Source organism: Neofelis nebulosa, chromosome 5 (genome assembly GCF_028018385.1).
Source record: "Neofelis nebulosa isolate mNeoNeb1 chromosome 5, mNeoNeb1.pri, whole genome shotgun sequence".
Lineage (NCBI taxonomy): Eukaryota > Metazoa > Chordata > Mammalia > Carnivora > Felidae > Neofelis > Neofelis nebulosa.
In genome coordinates, this window is record NC_080786.1 from 86,127,458 (window position 1) to 86,150,296 (window position 22,839).

Sequence of the window (22,839 nt, forward strand, 5' to 3'; positions counted from 1 at the left end):
GTTTGATCACAGGTATTTACAGGTGTTTACAGGTATAAATGTCCCTCTAGGCACTGCTTTAGCTGCATCCCATAAGCTTTGGTATGTGGTTTTATTTTCATTTGTCTAAAGTATTTCCTAATTTCCTTTATGATCTCTTCTCAAATCCATTGGTTACTTTGGAGTATGTTACTTAATTTCCACATATCTGTGAATTTTTCAGATTTTCTTCGTTACTGATTTCTAATTTCATTTCATTGTGGTCAAAGAACATATTTTGTATGGTTTCAAAACTTTCAAATTTACTGAAGCTTGTTTAATAGCCTAACATATAGACTATGCTGGAAAATGTTTCACGTGTACTTGAGAAGAACGGGAATTCTGCTTTTGTTGCGTGACATGTTCTATAAATATCTATTAATTACATCTATTATAATTATACCTATTATATAGCCATTTATTATATATCTATTATCTTGTTTGTTTATACTGTTGTTCACATCTTCTACTTCCTTGTTGATCTTCTGCTTAGTTGTTCTACCCATTATTGAAAGTATTTAGAGGTGCCTGGGTGGCTCAGTCCATTAAGTGTCCAACCTTGATCTTGGCTCAGGTCATAATTTCACAATTCGTGCATTCAAGCCCCACATCGGGCTCTGCACTGGCAGCATAGAGCCTGCTTGCGATTCTGTCTCCCTCTCTCTCTCTCTCTCAAAAATAAAATAAACATTAAAAAAAGAAATATTTATGTCTCCAACTCTCTATTTGTTCCTTCAATTCTGTCAATTTTTGCTTTATGTATTTTGGTGCTCTGCTAAATGCATGTTTGTAGGTGTTATGTCTTCCTGATGGATTGACTATTTTATTATTATAAAATGTCCTTTATCTTTAGTAATTTTTGTCTTAAGATACATTTTAGCTGACATTAGTATAGTCATTCCAGCTGTCTTTTGAGTATTGTTTGAATGATTTATCTTTTTTGTCCCTTTACTTCCAATCTTTTTGCACCTTTGAATCTAAAGTATGCTTTTAACTTTTTTAAACATACATTTATTTTTGAGAGACAGAGAGAGACAAAGCATGAGCAGGGGAGGGGCAGAGAGAGACAGAACCACAGAATCCAAAGCAGGCTGCAGGCTCTGAGCTGTCAGCACAGAGCCCAAGGCAGGGCTCAAACCATCGAACAATGAGATCATCGAATCATGAGTCGGGGGCTTAACTGACTGAGCCACCCAGGCACCTCTAAAGTATGCTTCTTATGAGTTTGAGCCCCACATTGGGTGTGATTACTTAAAAATAAATAAATAAAAATAAACGGTTGTTAAAGAAAAAACTAAAGTATGTTTCTTGTAAACAGATATAGTTGGATCATCACTGAAATTTTACATAAGAAAAAGTTTTAAAGAAATTAGGTCAAAATGCATTAAAAAGGCATACCCTCTTCTGAAATTGAAGAAACTACTGCAAAGACAAAATATTCAAGGTCAGTAAATTTCTGAAAAAAAAAATTATGGTAAACTTGTCCCACCAGATATCATAACAGACTATAAAGTATTGTAAATATTGACATTTGAAGAATAAATACATTAGTGAAAAGGAGTAGAATACAGAAAAATACATATGTATGTATGTATGTAACATTAAATCAAGAGGGAGAAAATTATTCAATAAAAGGTGTTAGGACAAGTGGCTTCCATTAGGAAGGAAAGAAAAGTAGATGATCTCTCAAAACTAAAATCCAGTTGCATTACATAAAACTAAAAATTACTATGAAATGATAGAAAAATATCCTATAAATAATAATGGGATAGGGGAGACTTTTCTAGGCAATACACAAAAGTCAGTTTTTAAATTTCTGTATGATAACAAACATCATAAACATACTTAATGCAAATTTAATTAATGCAGCTAATTAATGCCTGTGGCTGGAGAGAGAGCACAAGAGTGAATTCACTTCCAGGTCCACCATTTAAAAATCTACTTTTAAGAAAGTGAATTTACGGGCACCTGGGTGGCTCAGGAGTTTAGGTGTCCAACTCTCGATCTCAGCTCAGGTCATGAGAGTGTGGAGCCTGCTTGCAAGTCTCTCTCCCTCTCTTCAGACCCCTCCCCCACTTGCACCTTCATGCATGAGCTTTCTCTCTTTCAAAATAAATAAACATTTTTTTTTTAAATGAATTTAACTTCTCAAAAGATTGAGTTTGGGATTTTTTTATTTTAAAAATGAGAATAATTGCTACCTCACAATATATTTTAACATTCAGTGAGAGAATAGCTATAAAAGCATCTAGTATGAAATCTGGCACATTATAGAAGCTTGTTCTTCCTTAGTTCAACTTAAGTTGGTATTACATCAAATGAAGAATTACAAGCTGCAATGGGGAACAGCAGGATTCCTGTATTTTGGTTCATGATAAAACTACTTTATAATTAATTCCATTCTATTGTGTCTGAAAGAAAATACAATTCCCCTCATCCCTCGCCCACTATATTTGCCATGTGTAAAGTGTCAGTTGTTAAGAGTGTATCTGTTTCAAAGATGGAAGGTAAAGTGGCAATGCAGCCAGGATTGGCACTAGTTTAAGAGCAAAACATTAACTAATACATGTATAATTACATCTTATGTCAATGTCTTTCACCCATTAAAACCTTTCTCCACAAAACATCTTTTTTAAGATGGTTTTCCTAAGTTCTTCCAACAAGGATCATATCTGAAATAGAAACTACAAATGGAAAACCTTCAGAATGGTGCACAATAAACACCGGCTAGGATAAAACATAAATGTATCAGGTAAAGACAAAAGTTTTGAAGACTTGCTAATGCCAATATTTTTACATTTGAACACTGGTTAGAACAAAAATGCTTCAGAATTCAGAAAGCGCAAATTCAACTTTTTGTTTCAAACAAAATATTCACTTCCTGCATGAACCATAATATGTTTAAGTAGAGGAAAAGCACAATTTTTATTAAAATTTTATAAAATTTTAAAGAGCAACTACCCAAAAATTTAGGGTCCAAACAAATTCAAACTTCTTCAAGATATGTTAGTCAAAATGGAAAATTCCCACTTAAAAAAAAAAGTACACTTAAACGTGTACTTTCTTGTAGAGTTTTAGATGAACAAGATTTTGACCTTTAGACTGGTTTTTAAAAAACTAAAAAGGGAATTTTTTATTTACACAAAATTACACAATGAAATGTGCCCTCCAATCTAAAAACAAAACCAAAAAAATGCGCTTTGGAATGTAAAAGTAACCATTGGCTTTGGCTCTATTCAAATTACTAAAGACAACGTTGCAATAGTAACATCCTCTCCCTACTTCAACCAATCCCCCCACTATTTTCCTTATCAACTTAGCAAGAAAATTAATGTTTACACTTGAACACTGATGAAATTTTTCTTCAGCAAGATCTGCCTTCTGCATCAATTCTATAGTATCCAAGGTAGTTATGTCTCCACGCCAGACTTAAATGCCATAAGATTCGTTTGTGAAGGTGCGCCTGGATGGCTCAGTCAGTTAAGAATCCGACTTCGAGGGGCACCTGGGTGGCTCAGTCGGTTGAGCGTCCGACTTCAGCTCAGGTCACGATCTCACGGTTCGTGAGTTGGAGCCCCGAATCAGGCTCTGGGCTGATGGCTCAGAGCCTGGAGCCTGCTTCCGATTCTGTGTCTCCCTCTCTCTCTGCCCCTGCCCCATTCATGCTCTGTCTCTCTCTGTCTCAAAAATAAACATTAAAAAAAAAAAAAAAAAGAATCCGACTTCGATTCAGTTGTGATCTCCCAGTTCATGGGTTCAAGCTCCACATCAGGCTCTCTGCTGTCAGGGCGGAGCCTGCTTCAGATCCTCTGCCCCCCACCCGAGCTCATGCTCTTGTTCTCTCTCTCAAAAATAAACATTAAAAAAAATATGTATACTTTTTTAAGATTCACTTGTGAAGGAAAATAAAAGTAAGAATCAGTTTTAAAAAAAAAACAACACAACAGATCAGGACACTACAAGGAATAAACAGTGTAGCTGCCTTACTATGAGAAAACAAAAATGAAAGAAAAGAAGCCCAGCCCTCACAAACCTAATATGAAAGATTCAATATAGCACCCACAACATGCACAATACTCTTAAAAGTCAAGTTTCTCTTATACATAAAGCATATGAGTAAAAGACTCTAAAATATTCTTTTCAAATGCTATACAAACTTCATACTAATGGGGTTATAGAAAGACTGGAAAAATTAGGAATGTGAATGATGAGACTTATACTTCTCTGCGTACTTCCCTCTTTTGCAAATCTAATCTAGTTCCAAAAATGTATACCAGATATTGGAGTTCTTTGGATCTTGATTTCTCTTCCCAATTTGCAGCCAACAATAACTGGAATACTGGAAGCAACTCTTGAAAAATCTCTACTATTTAATTAAAATTGAACAGACATTATATTCAAGTTTAACAAAATTCACTATAATATTCCATACAACTTAATCAGTATCTTTCCCTCTTATTTTATATTCTTTGATTTCAAAAACAGAGACATCACATGGTCTATGAACAAAACCAGTGGCTACAAGTATTTCCATATCACTTCTCTCACCTTTTTTTAAAACATCGAACTTAAAATGTGAAATAAATTGAGCACACAGCCACATTCTCCAGAGGGAAAACGGTGTTACTTCATTAAAAAAAAAAAAAAAAAAAAAAAAAGTTGGGGCACCTGGGTGTCTCAGTCTGCTAAGCTTCCAATTGTTGATTTCTGCTCAGCTCATGATCTTGTGGTTGGAGGGATCCAGCCACACTTGGAGGCCTGCACTGACAGCAAGGAGCCTGCTTGGGATTCTCTCTCCCACCACCCCCCTTCCCCTCCCCCGCCTGTGTGCTCATGCTCTCTCTCTCTCTCTCAAAATAAATAAACTTAAAAAAAAAGGCTGAGTCATATAAATAAAATTCACAAAAAGCAGAGTATTCTGAGGTACACTTCAAAAATTACTTCATTCGCCACCGTCTGGACTGTAACCTACAGAGCTGTCCTAAGCAACCCATGTGTGTCTCCTCCGGGACCTTTATTCACACGGAGCATAAAACTTTTAAAAACTAATACCAACAATAGCAATCAAACCAGATGCAGCTTTTTACAAGCAACAGCCCTAGCCCTAAGCTCCAAATAAAATTAACACTCCTCCCCCGCCAAAAAAAAAGCAAAAGTCAAAACAAAAACACGTTCTTAAATTTTCTCTTAGACGTAGGAGTTCCTTAGTTTTACAATTCTTTTTCTTTGCTTTTCACTGAAAAGAGAATGGGAAATCAGTGATAAGAACGAACAGTGAGTTCCCAGGAGAAGGATACAAGAATTTACAATGAGGCTTGGCCTAGAGATCATCGGGCACACACACACCAATGCTCAGGGAGCGCTTTCAAGAAATGTCAGTGTCTAAATCAAGTCTATGGCCGCATTTTTTTTTTTTTTTAAGGCCTAAGGACAGCCTTATAAATGGCCATAAAATACAACCTATCAAAACTATTCTCCAGAAACAATTAAGAGTGTCCTAGGATGCCCGGAACGTCAAGAACAAGTACTCTGGACGCCCTCGGGACTGCCGCCTCTCACATGGGAAGCAGGCCAGCCCATGTGAATCGGAGTGCCACCACGTCGGTTTACGTGACAGATCCACTGGGAGCATCCGAGTGTGATCCGGGGCCCTCCCGGACGGACGCTGCTGGAAGAGGAACACACATGCAATCTTCAGGGCCCTCCTACTTCCGTTCTCAAAACAGAAATGCACTGTTTCTCTTAGTCCTCAGCCCTCAGCCCAGTACCTCTCGACAGCGGGGAGAGCTCAAGTGGAAAGAAAAGCAGACCGTCTCGCGTCAGGGTGCATAGAATGCGGGTTGGTCAAAGCCCTCCCGCCCCCAGCTCCGGTGCAAATCCACCGCCAGCGCCTCCCGGAGCGCCCCCCTGGCAGGGGACACGCAAGCAGCAGCAGTCCCAGTTCGCCCCACTCCTTCCTCCCCGGGGTAAGGGGGAGCGGAAAAGCGCAAAGAGGAACTAAGTGAACTGCAAGAGGGTGCCCTGCAAGCTCCTCAAAGAGGGGGTGGGGTGGGAGTGGAAACGAAGAAGGAGCGGAAGGAAGGGGAAAAGAGCAGCAAGAGGAAGGGGACGAGAGCGCGCGCCCGCAAAGGGCACGAGTCTCCGGGGACGCGGCTGCACCCTGGTTCCTCGAAGCGGACGGTGCTCCCGGCGTCTGGGGCGCTCCTCCCCGGGGCAGAGGGTGAGGAAGCGGGACGAGGGGGCGACGTCCCCCTCCCGGCCCAGCCTCAGCCCTCAGCAAGGGTCGGTTGGGGCTGCAGTGCCCTCGCCGGGTCCGAGCTGCGACAACGGCCGCTGGCCTCGTCGGAAGGCGCGGACTGCAGGGCCCTCGGCGCGCTCAGCGGGCCTGCTTTCACGCCCCCACCCCCGGGGGAGGCAGCTCCGGGGTGACGGCCGCTGGGCGGCCTCGCCGGTTACCTGAAGCGGGGCGAGTCCTTCAGACACTCTTCGAAATCCACCGTCATCTTCATCCTGCCTCCGCCTCGCCTCGCAGGCGGCGCGAGAAGAGCCGAGGGAGCCGCGGGAGCGGCTGCGCTGGGGACAGACAGCTACGGCGGGCGCACGGCCGCGACTAGCGCTGCGCGGAGCTGCGGAGGGCGCCTCGTCCGCTGGTCATAGCAGCCGCGAAGACGGTGGCGGCAGCGGCGGCTCGTCAGGCCCCAGTCCGGCCCCTCTTCCTCCCGCCCCCAGCTGAGCGGCGGCCACAGGGAAACCGCCCGGGAGTGACAGCCTCCGCCAGCCAGCCACGAAGCCGGCGGCCAATAGGAGGGGCTTCCGGAAGCACCGCCTGCGGGCGCTCCGGCAACACACCTGAGCGACGGCAGCTCGAGCCAATGAACAGCGCGACCGTGGGTGCCTCCTTGCCACAAGCGTCCCCGAGGGCCAACCGGGAGGCGCAGGAGTCGTTAGGCGGGACGCACCGGTTGCTGGGAGGCCAGCGGCTGAAGCTCCTTGGGAAGGAAGTCACGTGGCTGCGCTCCGCGCTTCCCTCGGAGCCTCCGCCTCTTCTCCGGCTTCTCAGCCCCGCCCTGCTGAGCTGCCAACACGGAGGAGCCGCCGCCTGCAGGTCTGAGGAAGGAGAGTTGCTTTTCAAGGCAGCTTAGGCAGAAATCTGTAGAGGCTGGGAGTAGAATCACCGAAGGAAGAGATAGGCTAAGCCACCACTTTCTTTACGTTTAGGGAAACTGAGGTCAGGAGAGGAGCGAGGGTAGCTTTAATGATAAAATCCGTCTTTCACTAACTAACTTCACCTTGTAATAACTTGGAAATATCTCCCACGTATATCTTCTCATATAACTAAGAGACTACTTCCTGAAGGAGCTGGCATTTGGGGTGAGCATCGAAAGGTTCAGAAGGATTCCGACAGGTAGAAGTAGGTCGTTTCGTATGGAGGAAAGCTTTCAAAACCGCTGAACACATTTCTCCTTACTGACACTTTTCTCAGTAGCTTTCACCAGTTCAAAGATGATAGGGTTCTGAAAATCAGGCTCACTTCCTCCAACTTGCAACACCTGCCCACCGATCCACGATTGATTTGGAGCCGTGCAAGATATGCATCGCCTGATCCAACCAGGCAGGTATTTCTGATTTTAAAATGCCATTGACTGGGGAAAAAAAGGATACATTATATTTAAATGTAACCCAACCTAAAAAGTATAAGTGTATCCATGAAAATGCAACAAAAAGAGACACCTGGGTGGTTCAGTGGGTTGAGTGTCCAACTTCGGCTCAGGTCATGATTTCAGGGTTCCTGGGTTCCAGCTCCACCTTGTGCTCTGTGCTGACAGCGCAGAGCCTGCTTGGGATTCTGTCCCCTTATCTCTCTGCCCCCCCCCCCAAAAAAAAATGAATAAACATTTAAAAAAATTTTTTTTTAATGCAACATAAATGTTGTAACAGCATAGTGGCTGTGAGTGAGAGTCTGGAGGCAAACTTCCTGGATTTATCTCCTGTCCTTCTTATACTGCCAAATGAAGGTAACACCACTGATCTGATAGAGTTGCCCTGAAGCTGAAATAAGAACTCTAAAGACAAAATACAGTGCCACATAGTAACCATTCAGTAAATGTTGGCTATTATCATAATTGTACCACTTTCTTCTTCGGTGCCTTAATCAAAGTTTAAATGTAAGCCTTCTCACTTCCACTGCCTGAAGCCTTATATAACCATTTTGACCATCTGGCTAAGTGTAGCGTGATGGCATGATGCTTTACGTAACCCATGGTTGTATCTTGATCTCCTTAGCACCTTTAGAAATAATATACAAGCACTGTGTATGTTTCTTCTTTGGTTATAAACGTGGTTTCTTTTTTACTTTATTTTTTTATGTTAATTCTAGTTACTTAACATACAGTGTTATATTAGTTTCAGGTATTCAATACAGTAATTCAAAACTTCTATACATCACCCTGTGGTCATCAGGACAAGTGCATTCCTTAATCCCATCTATTTCACCCATTCCCCCCCCCCCACCATGATCAGTTCTGTATAATTAAGAATCTGTTTCTTAATTTGTCTCTCTTATTTTTTTCCCTTTGCTTGTTTGTTTTGTTTCTTAAATTCCACATGAGTGAAATCATATGGTAACTTGGTCTCTTTTTTAAATTGAATTGCAAATCCCTGGAATCTACACAGCTTCTTTTGATAACTGGAAACTAATGACAGTTAAATGTTCAGTGTCCTCAGACACTTCAGTTGGTCAAACCAACCTCTTCTAGATTTGTAACTTCTGTGTCAAATTTAGAAAGAGAGGTGGTCATTTCTACATTTAACTGTATTTCTGATGCATGGCAACTAATCTGTATATATAATAACTTACTGTTTCAATGCTTCAATGCAATGTAACCTTTTGGAAGAGGCCTAAGTGACACTTTGGGATTCAAATTAAAATTCAGCTGCATGGCACCATCAATGAAAATTACTAAGCTAATTATCAAAAATTAACATTTCCCTTCTGTAGACAACTAAATCTGTGTACACCCAGTTAGTGATAACACTGTCAAAAAATTTTTTCTGCCCTGTGGCAAAGCAAGCATTTGGGGTTGTCAGTTGTAGAATATATCCTAAATTAAGAAATATTAAAAGTGGGTTAGGGTGGGAAGTAAGTCTTAGAAGTAACATAATACTATGATTCTTAACTTAAAATAATGAAAACCAAGGCCCCAAGGTATAGAAATAACTTGCTGGGTGACTCAAGCTAAACACAGGCCCCCTGTCACCAGACTAACTACGAACTGCCCGCTCTCCCCTTTAGAATTTGACCTTTACAGGTGCAGCTCTGTGAAACATTTCCTTTTCATCCATTTCATGTTACAGATGCAGGGGCGCCTGGGTAGCACAGTTGGTTAGGCGTCCAACCCTTGACCTCATTTCAGGTCTTGATCTGAGTCATGACTTCAAGCCCCAAGTCAGGCTCCACACTGGGCATGAAGCCTACTTAAATTTAAAAAAAGGGGGAAGGGAGGGGAGGGGACAGCTGGGTGGCCTAGTGGGTCCCGTGCCAGGATTCCTGGGTTGGATCCTCCACCCTCGAATAGGGCTCTGTGCTGGCAGCTGGGAACCTGGAACCTGCTTCAGTTTCTGTAGGTCTCTGTCTGTCTCTCTCTCAAAAATAAATAAATAAACATTAATAATAACAATAAAATTTGCAGCTCCAATGCCACCTCTTTCAGGAAGTTTTCTCAGTTTGCTGAATACAGTCCTCTCTTGTCAGCAAGCAGTGAAAATTAGTAATGAATATTAATGACCGAGCCTTAAATCTCTCAGAAATTTCTTCTCCCCAGACTTCCTAATTCCTTCTTCCAAAGTCTCTGGAACCCTGTATCCCCATAGCCCTTCCCAGGATGCTTTTGATTTCCTCTGAGGATAATTTTAACTATAACGTCCTCTTGAGCAGAAGTTGTTCACTACACCTTCCCCAATCCTCCCAGGCCAGGATACACAGTCAACAAGGATCTAACTCTTGACAACTTAGAATTTACATTCCACGTTCATACCAGAATTTCTTGTTTGGGGCTAATGTCATCTAGGTACACCACTATCTTACTGTCCTCATTGCTGTTCTCTACCAATTTCCCACTAACTTCCTGCCTTCTCCTGGCTAATTGCATTGCAGATTATCTTAAGAACAGGGAGTTATGATGAGGGTAACTATGAGCAGGTACTGAAACTGGGAAGCCCATGAACCCAGACATCTCTGGAAACTGGTTTCCCTCTCTTGGTGGCTATATCCTCTCTCTCTTCTCACCTGCTGCCCAACTCCTACCAAGTAGTTCTCTCTTCGTGGGTTCTGTTCCCTATGGGCCTGGCTTGCATATAATCCCTCATTGCTACAGTTTCCTTCAACAAGTTGGTTGTCAGATAGTTACAGGGGCCGAGCACGTGATATAAGTGAATGAAATTTGCCGGTGTAAGCAGTATAGGGGGATGGCACCCATGGTGAAGAGGGAAGATAGTGCGTTGTGTACTGCTCAGCTCCAGTCTGTTTTTGCCATATCAGGCCTTCAGATTTTGTAAGAGAAGCCAAATAGCCAGATTTTAATGTGAAACTTCCCCAATTTTCAAATGTTGGCAACACTTTCAAAATATATTAGAAAACATTGCACAGGTCACAGAAATAAGTTTCAGGGCCACTCTGCAACTCCTACATATTTTTTGACAATTCTTGATGTATCCTTTCAACCTATGCTCCTGGAGCTTATCGCTTTATCTGTTTCCTAATGCCCACATCCCAGGAGAAAATCAGATCAACCCAGCTCATCTTTTCATCACAAGTCACACAGGTCCCCAGCTGGCAGATAGGAGGGTAGGATTACCCAATTTAATCATTTGTACAGGAATGGGGGTCAGGATGGTAGCTGCAGGACAGCTGCCCAGTAGACAAGGCAATCTCCCTAAGCGAAGGTATTAGTGATTTGGTCCCATATAACACAGCTAGTAAGCTCTCATGTTTGGCCTCTGACTCAGTCTGCCACCCCAACTCCTGCCACCAGCTAAGGTGATTTCAACATTCATTCTTTCTTTCTTCATTTAATAACATCCATAGGGGCGCCTGGGTGGTTCAGTTGGTTAAGTGTCTGACTTTGGCTCAGGTCATGACCTCACAGTTCATCAGTTCAAGCCCCGTGTTGGCTCTCTGCTGTCAACACAGAACTAGCTTTAGATCTTCTGTCCCTCTCTCCCTCGGCCCCTCCCCCACTGGTTCGTGTTCTCTCTCTCATCTCCCTCCCCCCTCCTTCTCTCTCAATAAATAAATAAACTTTAAAAATAATATCCATTAAGCACGTATGCTGGCCAGACACCCTGGCAGGCTCTGAAGTTTACTGGTGAAATAAACAGTGTTTCCCCTCTAGAGCTAAGAAAGCTACTCCTACTCTGACAGTCATTTCTCCCAGAAAAGGAAATAAGGGTTCTCCTATCTTGCAGACATAAGAAATCTTAAAAAAAGTAAGATCCAAGAGAAGGTAAGGTTTTCCAAGGACCTTTAAGTCACAGGAAACTGCGTGAGGAAAGCAGAGGTAAACAGTGACCAGGTAAACAGTGACCGATACAAAGGATTTTGTCTGCCACCCCAAGGAATTCTGATCTTAAGGCAATGGGAAACTTTGGAAGAATTTAAGCCTGGAGTGATGAGAATCAATTTGAATTTTAAAGGAGAGTGTGTCAAGGGGGCGGGGCTATCAGGACTGAGCCAAAACACTGTTAGCAGTTCAGAGATTTTCAACCAAGGTCTTTACAATCAAAAGATGTTTAGGAAACAAAATCAAAAGGATCTGATGCTAAACTAAATGTGAGGGAGGAAAAAAAAAATACTAAACTCTTAGGGTGATTCCAATTTCAAGTTAGAGTGACTGGTGGGAGGTAGTACTATTCACAGAAGAAAGTTTATCTCTTTGCCTCAAAATATGTGACTTAAGACAGTCCTTAAATGTTCCCACCTTAAACCTTGTCTCACCCAGAACATTCCTTACACAAGCTTGACCTCAAATGTCTCCTGCTATCTCACTCCCATACATTCACTTCACACTCCCAACCCCACCCCAGGACGCTTCTTATCTCCTAGGCTGTTGGCATTCACCTGTATTGCCTTCCCACTACCACGTCAACAACTCCATTTACAGTGCCCCTAAACCTCTTCCCAGGTCCTCCCTGACACTGTCACACACCCAGCACTGGATCAATCCAAACATTTCCTTCATGTTTCCCCCTCCTAGTTGCTGAGCAATACTAGAGACCATTTATATCTTAAAGCAAAAAAAAAGAAAGAAAGAAGGAGGAGAAAGAAGAAAGGAGAAGAAGGAGGAGAAGGAGAAGGAGAAGGAGGAGAAGAAGAAGAAGAAGAAAATTTTTAAAAGGGTGCCTGGGTGATTCAGTTTCTTAAGCGTCTGACTCTGGATTTCCGCTCAGGTTATGAAGAACTCACTATTCCTGGGATCAAGCCCTGCGCCATAGGGCTCTGTGCTGACAGCCAGAAGCCTGCTTGGGACTCTCTCTTTCTCTCTCTCTCTGCCCCTCCCTTGTTCTCACATCCACTCTCATGCACACGCTCTCTCAATCTCAAAATAAACAAACTAATAAACTTTATGTATACAGGGGCATCTAGGTGGCTTAGTCAGGTAAGCTACTGACTTTGGCTCAGGTCATGATCTCACATTCGTGAGTTTGAGCCCCTCATCAGGCTCTCTGCTGTCAGTGTGGAGCCTGCTTCAGATCTTCTCTCTCCCTCTCTCTGCCCTCCCCCACTTGTGCTCTCTCTCTCTCTCTCAAAAATAAATGAACATATATGCATATATACATTATATGTATATAGGAGCCATTGGAAAAATTGTAAGCCAGGGAGTGTGATGTGATCTGATTTGTGTTTTAAAGGAGGTTGGGCAGAATCACTGGGTTCTACTCATGAAACCAATACTACACTGTATTAACTAACTTGAATTTAAATAAATAAATTTAAAATTAAAAAAAATAATAAAGGGGGCTGGGCAGGCAAGAGGTGAAAGGCTTTTGGGGCTGAGACTACTTTACTGCATTCAGTGATGCAAGACCTGGACACTACCTGCTTAGGCTTTCCGACCAGATCCCTGGCCCACTGGCACAATGACTACTCCTAACCTTGCCATCCAAGCTGTGGCCCACCCCCCTCATAAACTGTAGATAATTTTGACTCTTCCCACAGGAAGTAGGAATCATTCGGTGGGAACACTCTTCCTAGCCCTGACCCACGTACTCCCCCACATTCTCATCTTCTTTACTTCTTACCCACCTACCTCAAAGGAAAGCACACTTCTTCCTTGTGCTCCTGAACTTATCCCTTCCATTCTTCTCTGAGAATGGCTCTATCAATTATCTTTTCTCTGCATCCTCAACCTCTCTCTCAAATGACCTTTCTTTTCTCTTTGAAGAAAAAAGCATACACCCTCTGTATCAGGAAGGGTGTGTATGTGTGTGTGTGAGAGAGAGACAGAGAGACAGAGAGACAGAGAGAGAGAGAGAGAGATTATCTGAGTAGGGCAAAAATAAAGAGTTCATGATAAGATAGGATGGTTTTACCCCAAGCCCAGATGATAGGCTCTCCATGGACCTTGAGAGGGATTTGGAACCAGAACCTATAAAATCTGGATGCTCTTTCTCTTCCATCCTTTCCACACATGGCTTGCTCTTCTGTACACCGATAGCTTATTTCATCTGATTGTCTGGGCCTAGATCTCAAGATCAACCAACTGAAGAGAAAGGGTTTTCTCTCATTACCCAAATTATAAATTTCTTTTTTTATGTTTATATTTTAAGAGAGAGAGAGAGAGGCAGAGAGAGGGAGACAGAGGATCTGAAGCAAGTTCCACACTGACAGTAGAGAGCCCGATGCAGGGCTCGAGCTCACAAACTGCAAGATCATGACCTGAGCCAAAGTCGGAGGCCTAACCAACTGAGCCACCCAGGCGCCCCCCAAGTTATAAATTTCTTGGGGAAATATTGGCCTAGCTTCCCATCAAGGGCGAATCAACTACAGCAAGAGGGCAGTATGTACAAACATGGCTTCCAGAAGCCCACTCCTATGACCATGTGTAGGGGATCAGTTAGCAAAAAAGGGAGACATGTGAACTGGACAAATTCCCCTTTAGCTATGGCCAAATCTCCCTCCATTGCTTTTTTTTTTTTTTTTAATGTTTATTTATTTTGAGAGAGAGAGAGAACAAGTATGGGGGAAAGGCAGAAAGAGAGGGAGAGAGAGAATCCCAAGCAGGTTCCACGCATCTCCCCGATGCGGGCTTCAAATCCACGAACTGTGAGATCATGACCTGAGACAAAATCAACAGTTGGATACTTAACCAACTGAGCCACCCAGGCACCGCTCCATTGCCTTCTATCTAATACTCTTAAGCGCACGGTCTCCCCATTTTCTCCTCCTATCCATTCTGCTAGGCACTGCATTCTCTTTTCCACTCCCTGCCCACCCCCATCAACTGTTTTCAATGGGTCACTTTCCAACTGACAAAGCAAAGGACACTTTTCAGTACTTGTTTTTCCTGACATCACTTTAGCACTTGACAGTGTTCACAACTCTTTTCACCTTGGAAACACACAGCGCTCTTCTGCTTGTAATCCTTCACCAGTTTATCATTGCCTAAAGCTTTCGTCTGTAAAGTTTCCTTAATCATGGAAACTTTTGTTTAAAAGAAAAAGTCTTTCTAAATTAAAAAATAAAAATTAATTTAAAAAAAGAAAGAAAGAAAGAAAAAGTCTTTCACCCGTGCTCACCATTAATGGATAATAGTGGAGCTGGTGTGGTTGAAATGGATGGGAGACGCAGAGCCCTGCCCGCCTGACTTCACTCCCCACCCAGATGACTCACTGGGAGACTCCAAGGGGTGCTTATAGCTCTACTGAGAAATATATGATTTGAAAACCACAGATCTGTAGGATAAATTCCAAATTTCTTTATTTTATACATAAGTTTCCTTCAGTATCTAGCACCTACCAAACTTCCCTATTTTCTTTGCCGCCCGTCTGTCCACTCCAAATGGGTTCATCCATCCACAAAGGAATTCTCTCAGCCACTTCAATGTGCTGCTTTCTCAGCCCCACCTTGGTGTGTGCCTGGGGAGCTTCTATTATTTAAAACTTGGCTAACTGGAATCTCCTCAGGTACTCCCTCCTCACAGTGACAGGACTTCTCCTTTGTGCTCTGGCTATTCACCATCTGTTGTAGATAACTACTAGAATAGAGTTCAGTATTATAATTTGAGATTTTTATACCCATATTCTCTTCACACCTGGAGCTTCTGCATAGCGGCATTATCTTCATCTTTGTAGCTCTAGAACCCCCATGGCTGGCACTTAAGGATCTGATAAAGGTTGAAGAAATTAATGTATTTCTCTCCCAAAGTGGTCTTTTCCTTCTTCAAACCCCCGTGATTACTTGTGTACATGTATATCTCCAACAGATTATGAGCCCCAGAGAATGATCCTTGTTTGTTGGGGTGATTTAAGGATTCTGTAAGATCCACCTCACAGTGCCTAATGATGCCTGACGCAGCATTTTTCTTCCTGGCTGTATAACAGAATCCCCTAGAGAGCTTCTGTGTGTTTGTTTTAATATAGATCCGTGGGCCTTACTTACTAAATCATATTTTCCAGAGGGGGTGCTGGGCACACGTCCCACAGATGATTCTGATGCACAGCCTTCATAACTGAATCTCAATAAATGCTCGCTGCTGTTCATTTTGTAACTCCGGGATCTGGCACAGAGACTAGCAATGTAGTAGGGGCTCACTAAATATAGATTGAATTGAAATTGAAATATATAATGTTTTCAACATTTAAAACATAACATTTCTTACATCTAACAAGCCAAGGGTTTGAGGTGAAAAGGTGGATTTAGGCTAAAGGGGCCCAGACCACAACTTCTTGAATTTTCTACCTGTTACTCCCTTACTTTTTGTTCTGTTTTGATTTGTATCCCTAAATAACATATTTTTTTACTTTTGTATAATTTTTAATTATACATATATTCTCCTGTAACTTTTTTCTTTTTTTAGCTCAAAATCATGTTTATGAAATTTACCCATATTGATGTCTGTAGTTCTAGATCATTCTAGGTCACTCATTTTCACTGCTATATGAAAATACTGTTTATCCATTCTCCTGTGAACATTTAAGTTGTTTACAGTTGTCTTCAGAAACAATGCTGCTGTGAGCCTTCTTGTCCATAAGTTTGGGGCCCTAATCCGATATGACTGGTGTCCTTTTAACAAGAGGAAGGGATACGAGGAATACACACACAGATACGTACACACTCACAAGAGTATCTCTAGGGCATACACCTAGGAGTGGAATTGCTGAGCCATGGAGTATACATATCTTCAACTTTATAAGATGGAGGCAGCTTCCTTGCCAAGTGTGAAACCACCTTGTATTACCTCCACCCAGCACACGCTCCCATTACTCCTATCACTACTATTTGGTGCTGTCAAATGTTTTCATTCTTGCCCATCTGATGGTATAAAAATCATCGCATTGAATTTATAATTTACATATATATATATATATATATATATATATTTCCCTGATTATTAATGAGGTTGAACATCTTTTTACATGCTTGTTGGTCAGTCATGTTACCACTTCTGTAAAATGTTTATTCATGTCTTTTGCCCAGTTGTTATTAGTTATTTTTTTCTCTACTTGCAGAACATCTTTGTATCAATCTTTTGTCAAGTATATGTGTTGCAACTATCTTCTCTCAGTTATGGGTGCTTTTCTTTTTCTATGGTGACCCTGAATAAATAGAAATTATTATTATTTTTAAAATTTTTCTTTTAATGTTTATTATTGAGAGACAGAGAGAGACAGAGCATGAGCAGGGGAGGGGCTGAGAGATGGGGAGACACAGAATCTGAAGCAGGCTCCAGGCTCTGAGCTGTCAGCACAGAGCCCGATGCGGGGCTCGAACTCACAAACCGAGAGATCGTGACCTCAGCTGAAGTCGGATGCTTACCCGACTGAGCCACCCAGGCTCCCCGAAGTTATTATTTTTAATGTAGCTAAATCTTTTTATGATTTGTGCTTCTTGTAGAAGACATTATTTTATATGACCTTCAAAAATTTTGTTCCTTTCATATAAATCTTTGATCCCATGTGGACTCAATATTTGTGAATGGTGCAAGATAGCTACCTTTATTTTATTAAATCTATTTTGAGAGAGCGAGCATGAGCAGGAGTGGGGCAGAGAGAAGGGGACAGAGGATCCGAAGCAGGCTCTGCACCAAGAGCAGTGAGCCCAATATGGGGCTTGAACTCTCAAACTGTGAGAGATCATGACCTGAGCCGAAGTCAGATGGTCAACCAACTGAGCCACTCAGGCATCCCAAGATAGCTACCTTTAAAAATATATATTGATAGCTCATTTTCCCAGTGCTATGCACTGAAAAGTCCATGCTAATAGATTATTTTTTGTTTGTTTGCACATCTACGTCCCTTACTAGCCCATGGATCCTTTATCTTATTCTATGTATATTCACTGTCTAGCATAGTTGATTGCATTAACATTTAATACATATTGTTGGGTTTTCTTCCGTTCTCTTAAATCCATAACATCATAGACTGCATGACTTAGAAGGATTCTAAAAACTTTGTCTTGTCCAGCCCCTTTATTTGACAGGTGAGGAAACAGAGGCCCAGCGAGCGAGTAATCTGTGTACTTAAAAGATCACGTTGGGATTCAGTGCCCTAGCTGGAGCTCAGCATACTGTTTCCTGTGTCTCCTAAACACCCAGGCACCAGGTCCAGCTCCACTCAACCATGGTCATCCAGCACCTGAACTAAGTCAGGGCCCAATCAGCAAAGACAAAGAGGGGCACTGGTATCTGCCACAATGGCAGAGGATTAATGCAGTTAAACCTGACTAATCAGAAAGAAAAAGAAGAGAACAAGAATGGTCATATTAAAAAGTAGAAGAAATACAAATGGGCAAAAGAATATTGAATTCGGAAATCAAACACGTGAAAGTTTGAAAAATATACTTTTCCTCCCCTCTCAGATGGTAAAGATAGAAAAGAATGCCATAGGAGACAGTCCATTGGAACGTAAACTTCCTGAGAGCCAAGGCTGTTTTGCCCACCACTATATTCTATCATGTGGCACAGGGCCTGGCAGATAGTTAGAGCTGAATTAGTATTCAATATTAAAGAAGTGACTAACACCCACATGCGTTTATGAGATAGGCACTTTCCTTATTGCAGGAGGAGGCAGGCAGATTCTAGTCCCACAGCTCTCCCTCTGCCACAAACAACACAGAAGGAAATGCCTATTCTTCAAAAGAAGCATGGCCAACGATGCTACAAGTTCTGAAAGCTCTGGCTCATGGGAAGATAAACTGCTTTCAAAAAGGAAACAGGAAACATGTGTAAGGAGGAAAAATTAAGTAAATATCAGGGAGACTGTGAAGTCAGAGGTTCTCATAAGCTGTTAGTAGGAGCACAGAACTTTTCTGGACAGTTCAGCAGGATGTATCAAAATGCTAAGTAGGTGTACTTTTCAACTTATCTGAAAAGGACAGGACATACACACATATGCATCTTTCCTGCAGTGCAGTTTTTTTCCCTAGAGGGAAAAAAAAGATATATCCTAAGTTTTTACTAATATATCGGTTACATAAATCACAATATATCCATATAGTAGAATACCATGTAAGTTATTCTTAGAAAAATAAATAAATCCAGTGTTAGCAATGATTATTTGTTTTGCTTCATTACTTTATGTAGTCTCTCCTTTTGTTGTAGATATTTATATTAATTTTAAAAAAAAGATTTTAAGTAATCTCTACACTCAACGTGGGGCTCAAACTCACAACCCCAAGATCAAGAGTCGCACACTCTACCAACTGAGCCAGCCAGGCAGGTACCCCTTATGTTACTTTTATAATCAGAAAAAATTTTTTTCAGACCCATTACTCCAAGAACGGTGGATCCTGAAGAATTTCAAATTTTATCTATTTACTTTTTAAAAATTATTTATATTCTGCATGTTTCCTGAATTTACAATATATTAAATAATAAGGCAGTTAAAATGAAAGTTTAGAAAAATGAACACGATACAGGGAAAGAGTAAAAAGTTATGCCAGAAAAACTAGGCTTTTTTTTGTTTTGTTTTGACAAGACTAAAAATGAAAGGCACCGTTATGTTGTTCTAGTTAGCTAAAGAAAGAATTCAAACCAGTATGTCAAGAAAGACACTTTCCTGAGTTCCAAGAGGAATTTATACATTAGACAATATTCCTATTACCTGTGAGCCAACTAATGTGCATTTCCACTGAAACCTCTCTCAAATGCTGAATCTACGGCTTTGAAAAGTGCTTACACACGAGGATGTGGTATTATCACGGGATATTTTGGTACTTCCTTTTGGTGGGCATCAAAACACATACCCTATTTGCTTTTATTATTTTTTAAGAAGACATGAAAAGGAAGGCTAAATCCACGTATTAGTGGACTTTAGTTTTGTTGCTATTGTTTATGATTTAAATACTTTTAAACACTTGCTCATGGTACAAACAGGTATGCAGTGAGGAGTAGGTCTCCCTCCTGCTGCCGCTAAAGCCAGGGACACTCAAGTCGTGGACTTCAATGCTTCTCTCCTTAATTGCCAAAGTCCACTCACAACCTTCAGCATGAACCCTTACCTGCTTTTCTTCTGAATATCTTTCTTTTCCCTTTAACTGCCTCTAGATTCTAGGTGGAGGTGCTAGGGGAAGTCTTAGACAATAGAAATAAATGTCTTCTTCCTTCGTGTGATAAAACTGGTACTGATAGATAAACCAAGCTCTTGACTTCCATGGCTGAAATTTAACACATTTCTTCAGGTTTTATCAGTAGTACAAATGGAGCTGAATAGGTCCCTTAATAGAGAAGCTAAGAGGCTACCTATACCAAACTATCTGCCAAACATGGTTTATAGATGCCTCATTCCTGAATCTCTTCTAAGGACAAAGTGGCTTCTTGTCGTTAAAAAAAAAAAAAAAAAAAAAAAATGAGGGGTTGGAAAGGGAGAGGACAAATTTTACATTTGTTAGTCCCTTTGAACATACTATCCTCAATCATGGAGCATTACAATTATGACTTCAAAAAAGGTGGTTGTTTTTTTTTAATTTTTAAAGTGTTTATTTATTTTGAGAGAGAGAGTGTGAGAGCTCACGAGCAGGGGAGGGACAGAGAGAGGAAGGAGAGAGAGAAGCCCAAGCAGGATCTGCGCTTTTAGTAGAGAGCCCAATGTGGGGCTCAATCTCATGACCGCGAGATCACGACCTGAGCAGAAATCAGGAGTCAACGCTCAATCCGCTGAGCCACCAAGCTGCCCCAAAAAAGTCTTTTTAAAAAGAGGTTTAGTTTCACCAGAGAGAAGTATTCATTTTTATATTTTTATTTGAATATAGTTGAAGTATTCATTTTTAAAATGTTGTAATGTTGGCATTACTAATAGCCTTTTGCACCAAAACAAATGCTTGCCAAAATGCTACAAATCCCAAACCACACATTCAAAACACCAGATTTGTGTGATCTGAGAATACAAGAGGAAAAATGATGTTTCAATTTAGTAAAAAATCGCCAGAACAAGGAATAAACTGTTAAAGAAGAGGCAGAGTCTAGGAGTACAAGAGATTAAACACTCCCCACCCCCAATCACGGGGACTCGGTGCCTCAAAGTGTAATGCTGTTCAATGTACTGTGATTTCTACATGATTGGCCACAACATAGCTACGTTCAAAGAGAAGAAATTGTCCAGATCCTCTGATCCCAGCCACCACTACCCAACTCCTCACAGTTGCAATTCCCAGCTTTCTTACCTCTCAGACAATTAGCAGATTTGTTAGAGCTAAACTAATAGGTGGGTTAGTGCCAGTGCCATGCCGTCACTGACAAAACAGTGTGTAGCACCACTGGCATTGGGTAAAGTGCTACATACCTATAATTAGCTAGGTCAACCCTCCCCTCCACCATGAAGCAGCTGACCCACCAGGTAACTTCTGGCAAAATTCCACAGAGGTGACCATCAGCATGCAGGGGCCACCAATCTCCTGATGGGCACACCAACCTTCACTGTTCCCCTCAGCTGATTCCATAATTGGCAGTGAAAGGGGCCAGGGGTGGGCAGGGGCACTGTCACTGAGCTGTCAGCAGCTTGTGGAAGTGACTCTGGAAGGCAGCAGAGGTGGGTGGCACTATGGAGATAGGCAATTCACACCTCCCCGTGCTTCCTCCCACTCCCTAACTTGGAAACACAAGGTACTTTGGGATCTGGAATCAGCCTCCCGCAGCTGTTCTGCTACGGCTTATGCTTTGCCAACTGCTTCCTTGAGACTGTCCTCAAGGAGTGGCTGGATTTTGCCTTTTAACTCACTCTAGGTCACAGCATGATATTTGGCCACACACCCAAAAGAGAGGATTTCCTGCATCTAGACTAATTTTACAAAGCCATAAGAACCACGAAGATCCTGGAAAGGACTCCCCCAGGATGTCATAGATAGCTTACAGAACAAGATTAAAACAGGCCTCCAAAAGCAATGTGTCTCAAATTTCTGAAGCCAGGACCCATGGTCAGAAGTACATTACCTGGTAACCAGTGAGTGTAACATCTACATATAGAAGGTTAATATATGTACATATGTAATTAAAACAGGAATGTCATGATACAGTGGTACCCTTTCCAAATACTATGTTGTTTTGTTGAAGCTATTTTTGCCCCACTAAATTGGTCTGAGACCCACTAAAGAGTCACAACCTGTAATTTGAAAAGTACCACACATATAAGCAAAAACTCCTTGTGCTATCATACTGAACCATTTAACTCACTTTTAATTATATAGTAAAATTTTCTGAAAATTAATCACTACTCTCAATTCAAAAGGTCTCATAATTTTAAAATATATACTTTTTTAATTTTTTTTTTTAAGAGAGACAGCACATAAGTGGGGGAGAGGGGCAGAGGGAGAAAGAGAGAGCATCTCAAGCTGGCTCCATGCTTAGTGTGGAGCCTGACATGGTGCTTGATCCCACAACTCTGGGATCATGACCTGAGCCAAAATCAAGAGTCGGACGCTCAACACTGAGCCATCCAAGTGCCCCCAAAAGATCTTATATTTCATGTAAAGCTCTTTTCAGAAAGCAATTATTTTCCCTGCCCATCATTCTCCGTTTATGCATACATCGCCACAGCAAAGCTTTTACAATGTTAAGTTCTACCGTGTTAATCCTTTGCATAAAACTTCTCAGTGGCCCCTGGTTGCCACTAATAATAAGAGCTAACACTCAAACCATGCTTACAACATCCCAGGCCCTCTTCTAAACATTTTACACGTTTCACTCATTTCTTCTTCACAATAGCTCTAGAAGGTCGGGTTATTCTCAGACTCGTCTTACAACAATGATGAGTAACCAGCACAAAGACCCACAGCTAATCAGAGGCAGGGTTAGGATTTGAACCTGCGCAGCAGTCCAGTTCCAGAGTCAGCACTCTTGGCCACTGGGCCTCTCTCCCCTTGGCAGATAACAGTGCATCCAACTGCTTAAAATGCTTTCCAAGCCTCATCATGCTACCCCTGTGTGTTCGGCCTCCTGACCAGTGATAGGACCTCTCACATGCTGTTCCCTATGCCTAAAATGAGTCACCTCCTGCATTTGAGCTACCCTTTAGGCCTTCCTCATTCCTATGCACTACCTCAGATGTCCCGTCTGTGTTCCCACAGTACTCGGTTTCCCTCCGTCCCTGCTCTCCCTCCTGTTCATCCATTCA

General features: G+C 41.9%; 1 protein-coding gene across 6 annotated transcripts in view; it reads right to left on the minus strand.

The window, feature by feature from the left end:
* The window catches only part of ACAP2 (ArfGAP with coiled-coil, ankyrin repeat and PH domains 2), a 157,592-nt gene extending 150,843 nt beyond the window's left edge, over positions 1-6,749 (minus strand). Inside the window, exon 1 of one of the 6 annotated variants that reach the window (XM_058730904.1) lies at positions 6,475-6,749. In XM_058730904.1, coding sequence (XP_058586887.1) covers positions 6,475-6,527 — 53 coding nt within the window. In that variant the 5' untranslated portion in view covers positions 6,528-6,749. Of the gene's footprint in view, positions 1-5,786; positions 5,899-6,474 lie in introns of those variants that run through there. The other 5 variants (XM_058730902.1, XM_058730903.1, XM_058730906.1 and 2 more) reach the window with 5 other exon arrangements.
* Positions 6,750-22,839: the final 16,090 nt, after the last annotated feature.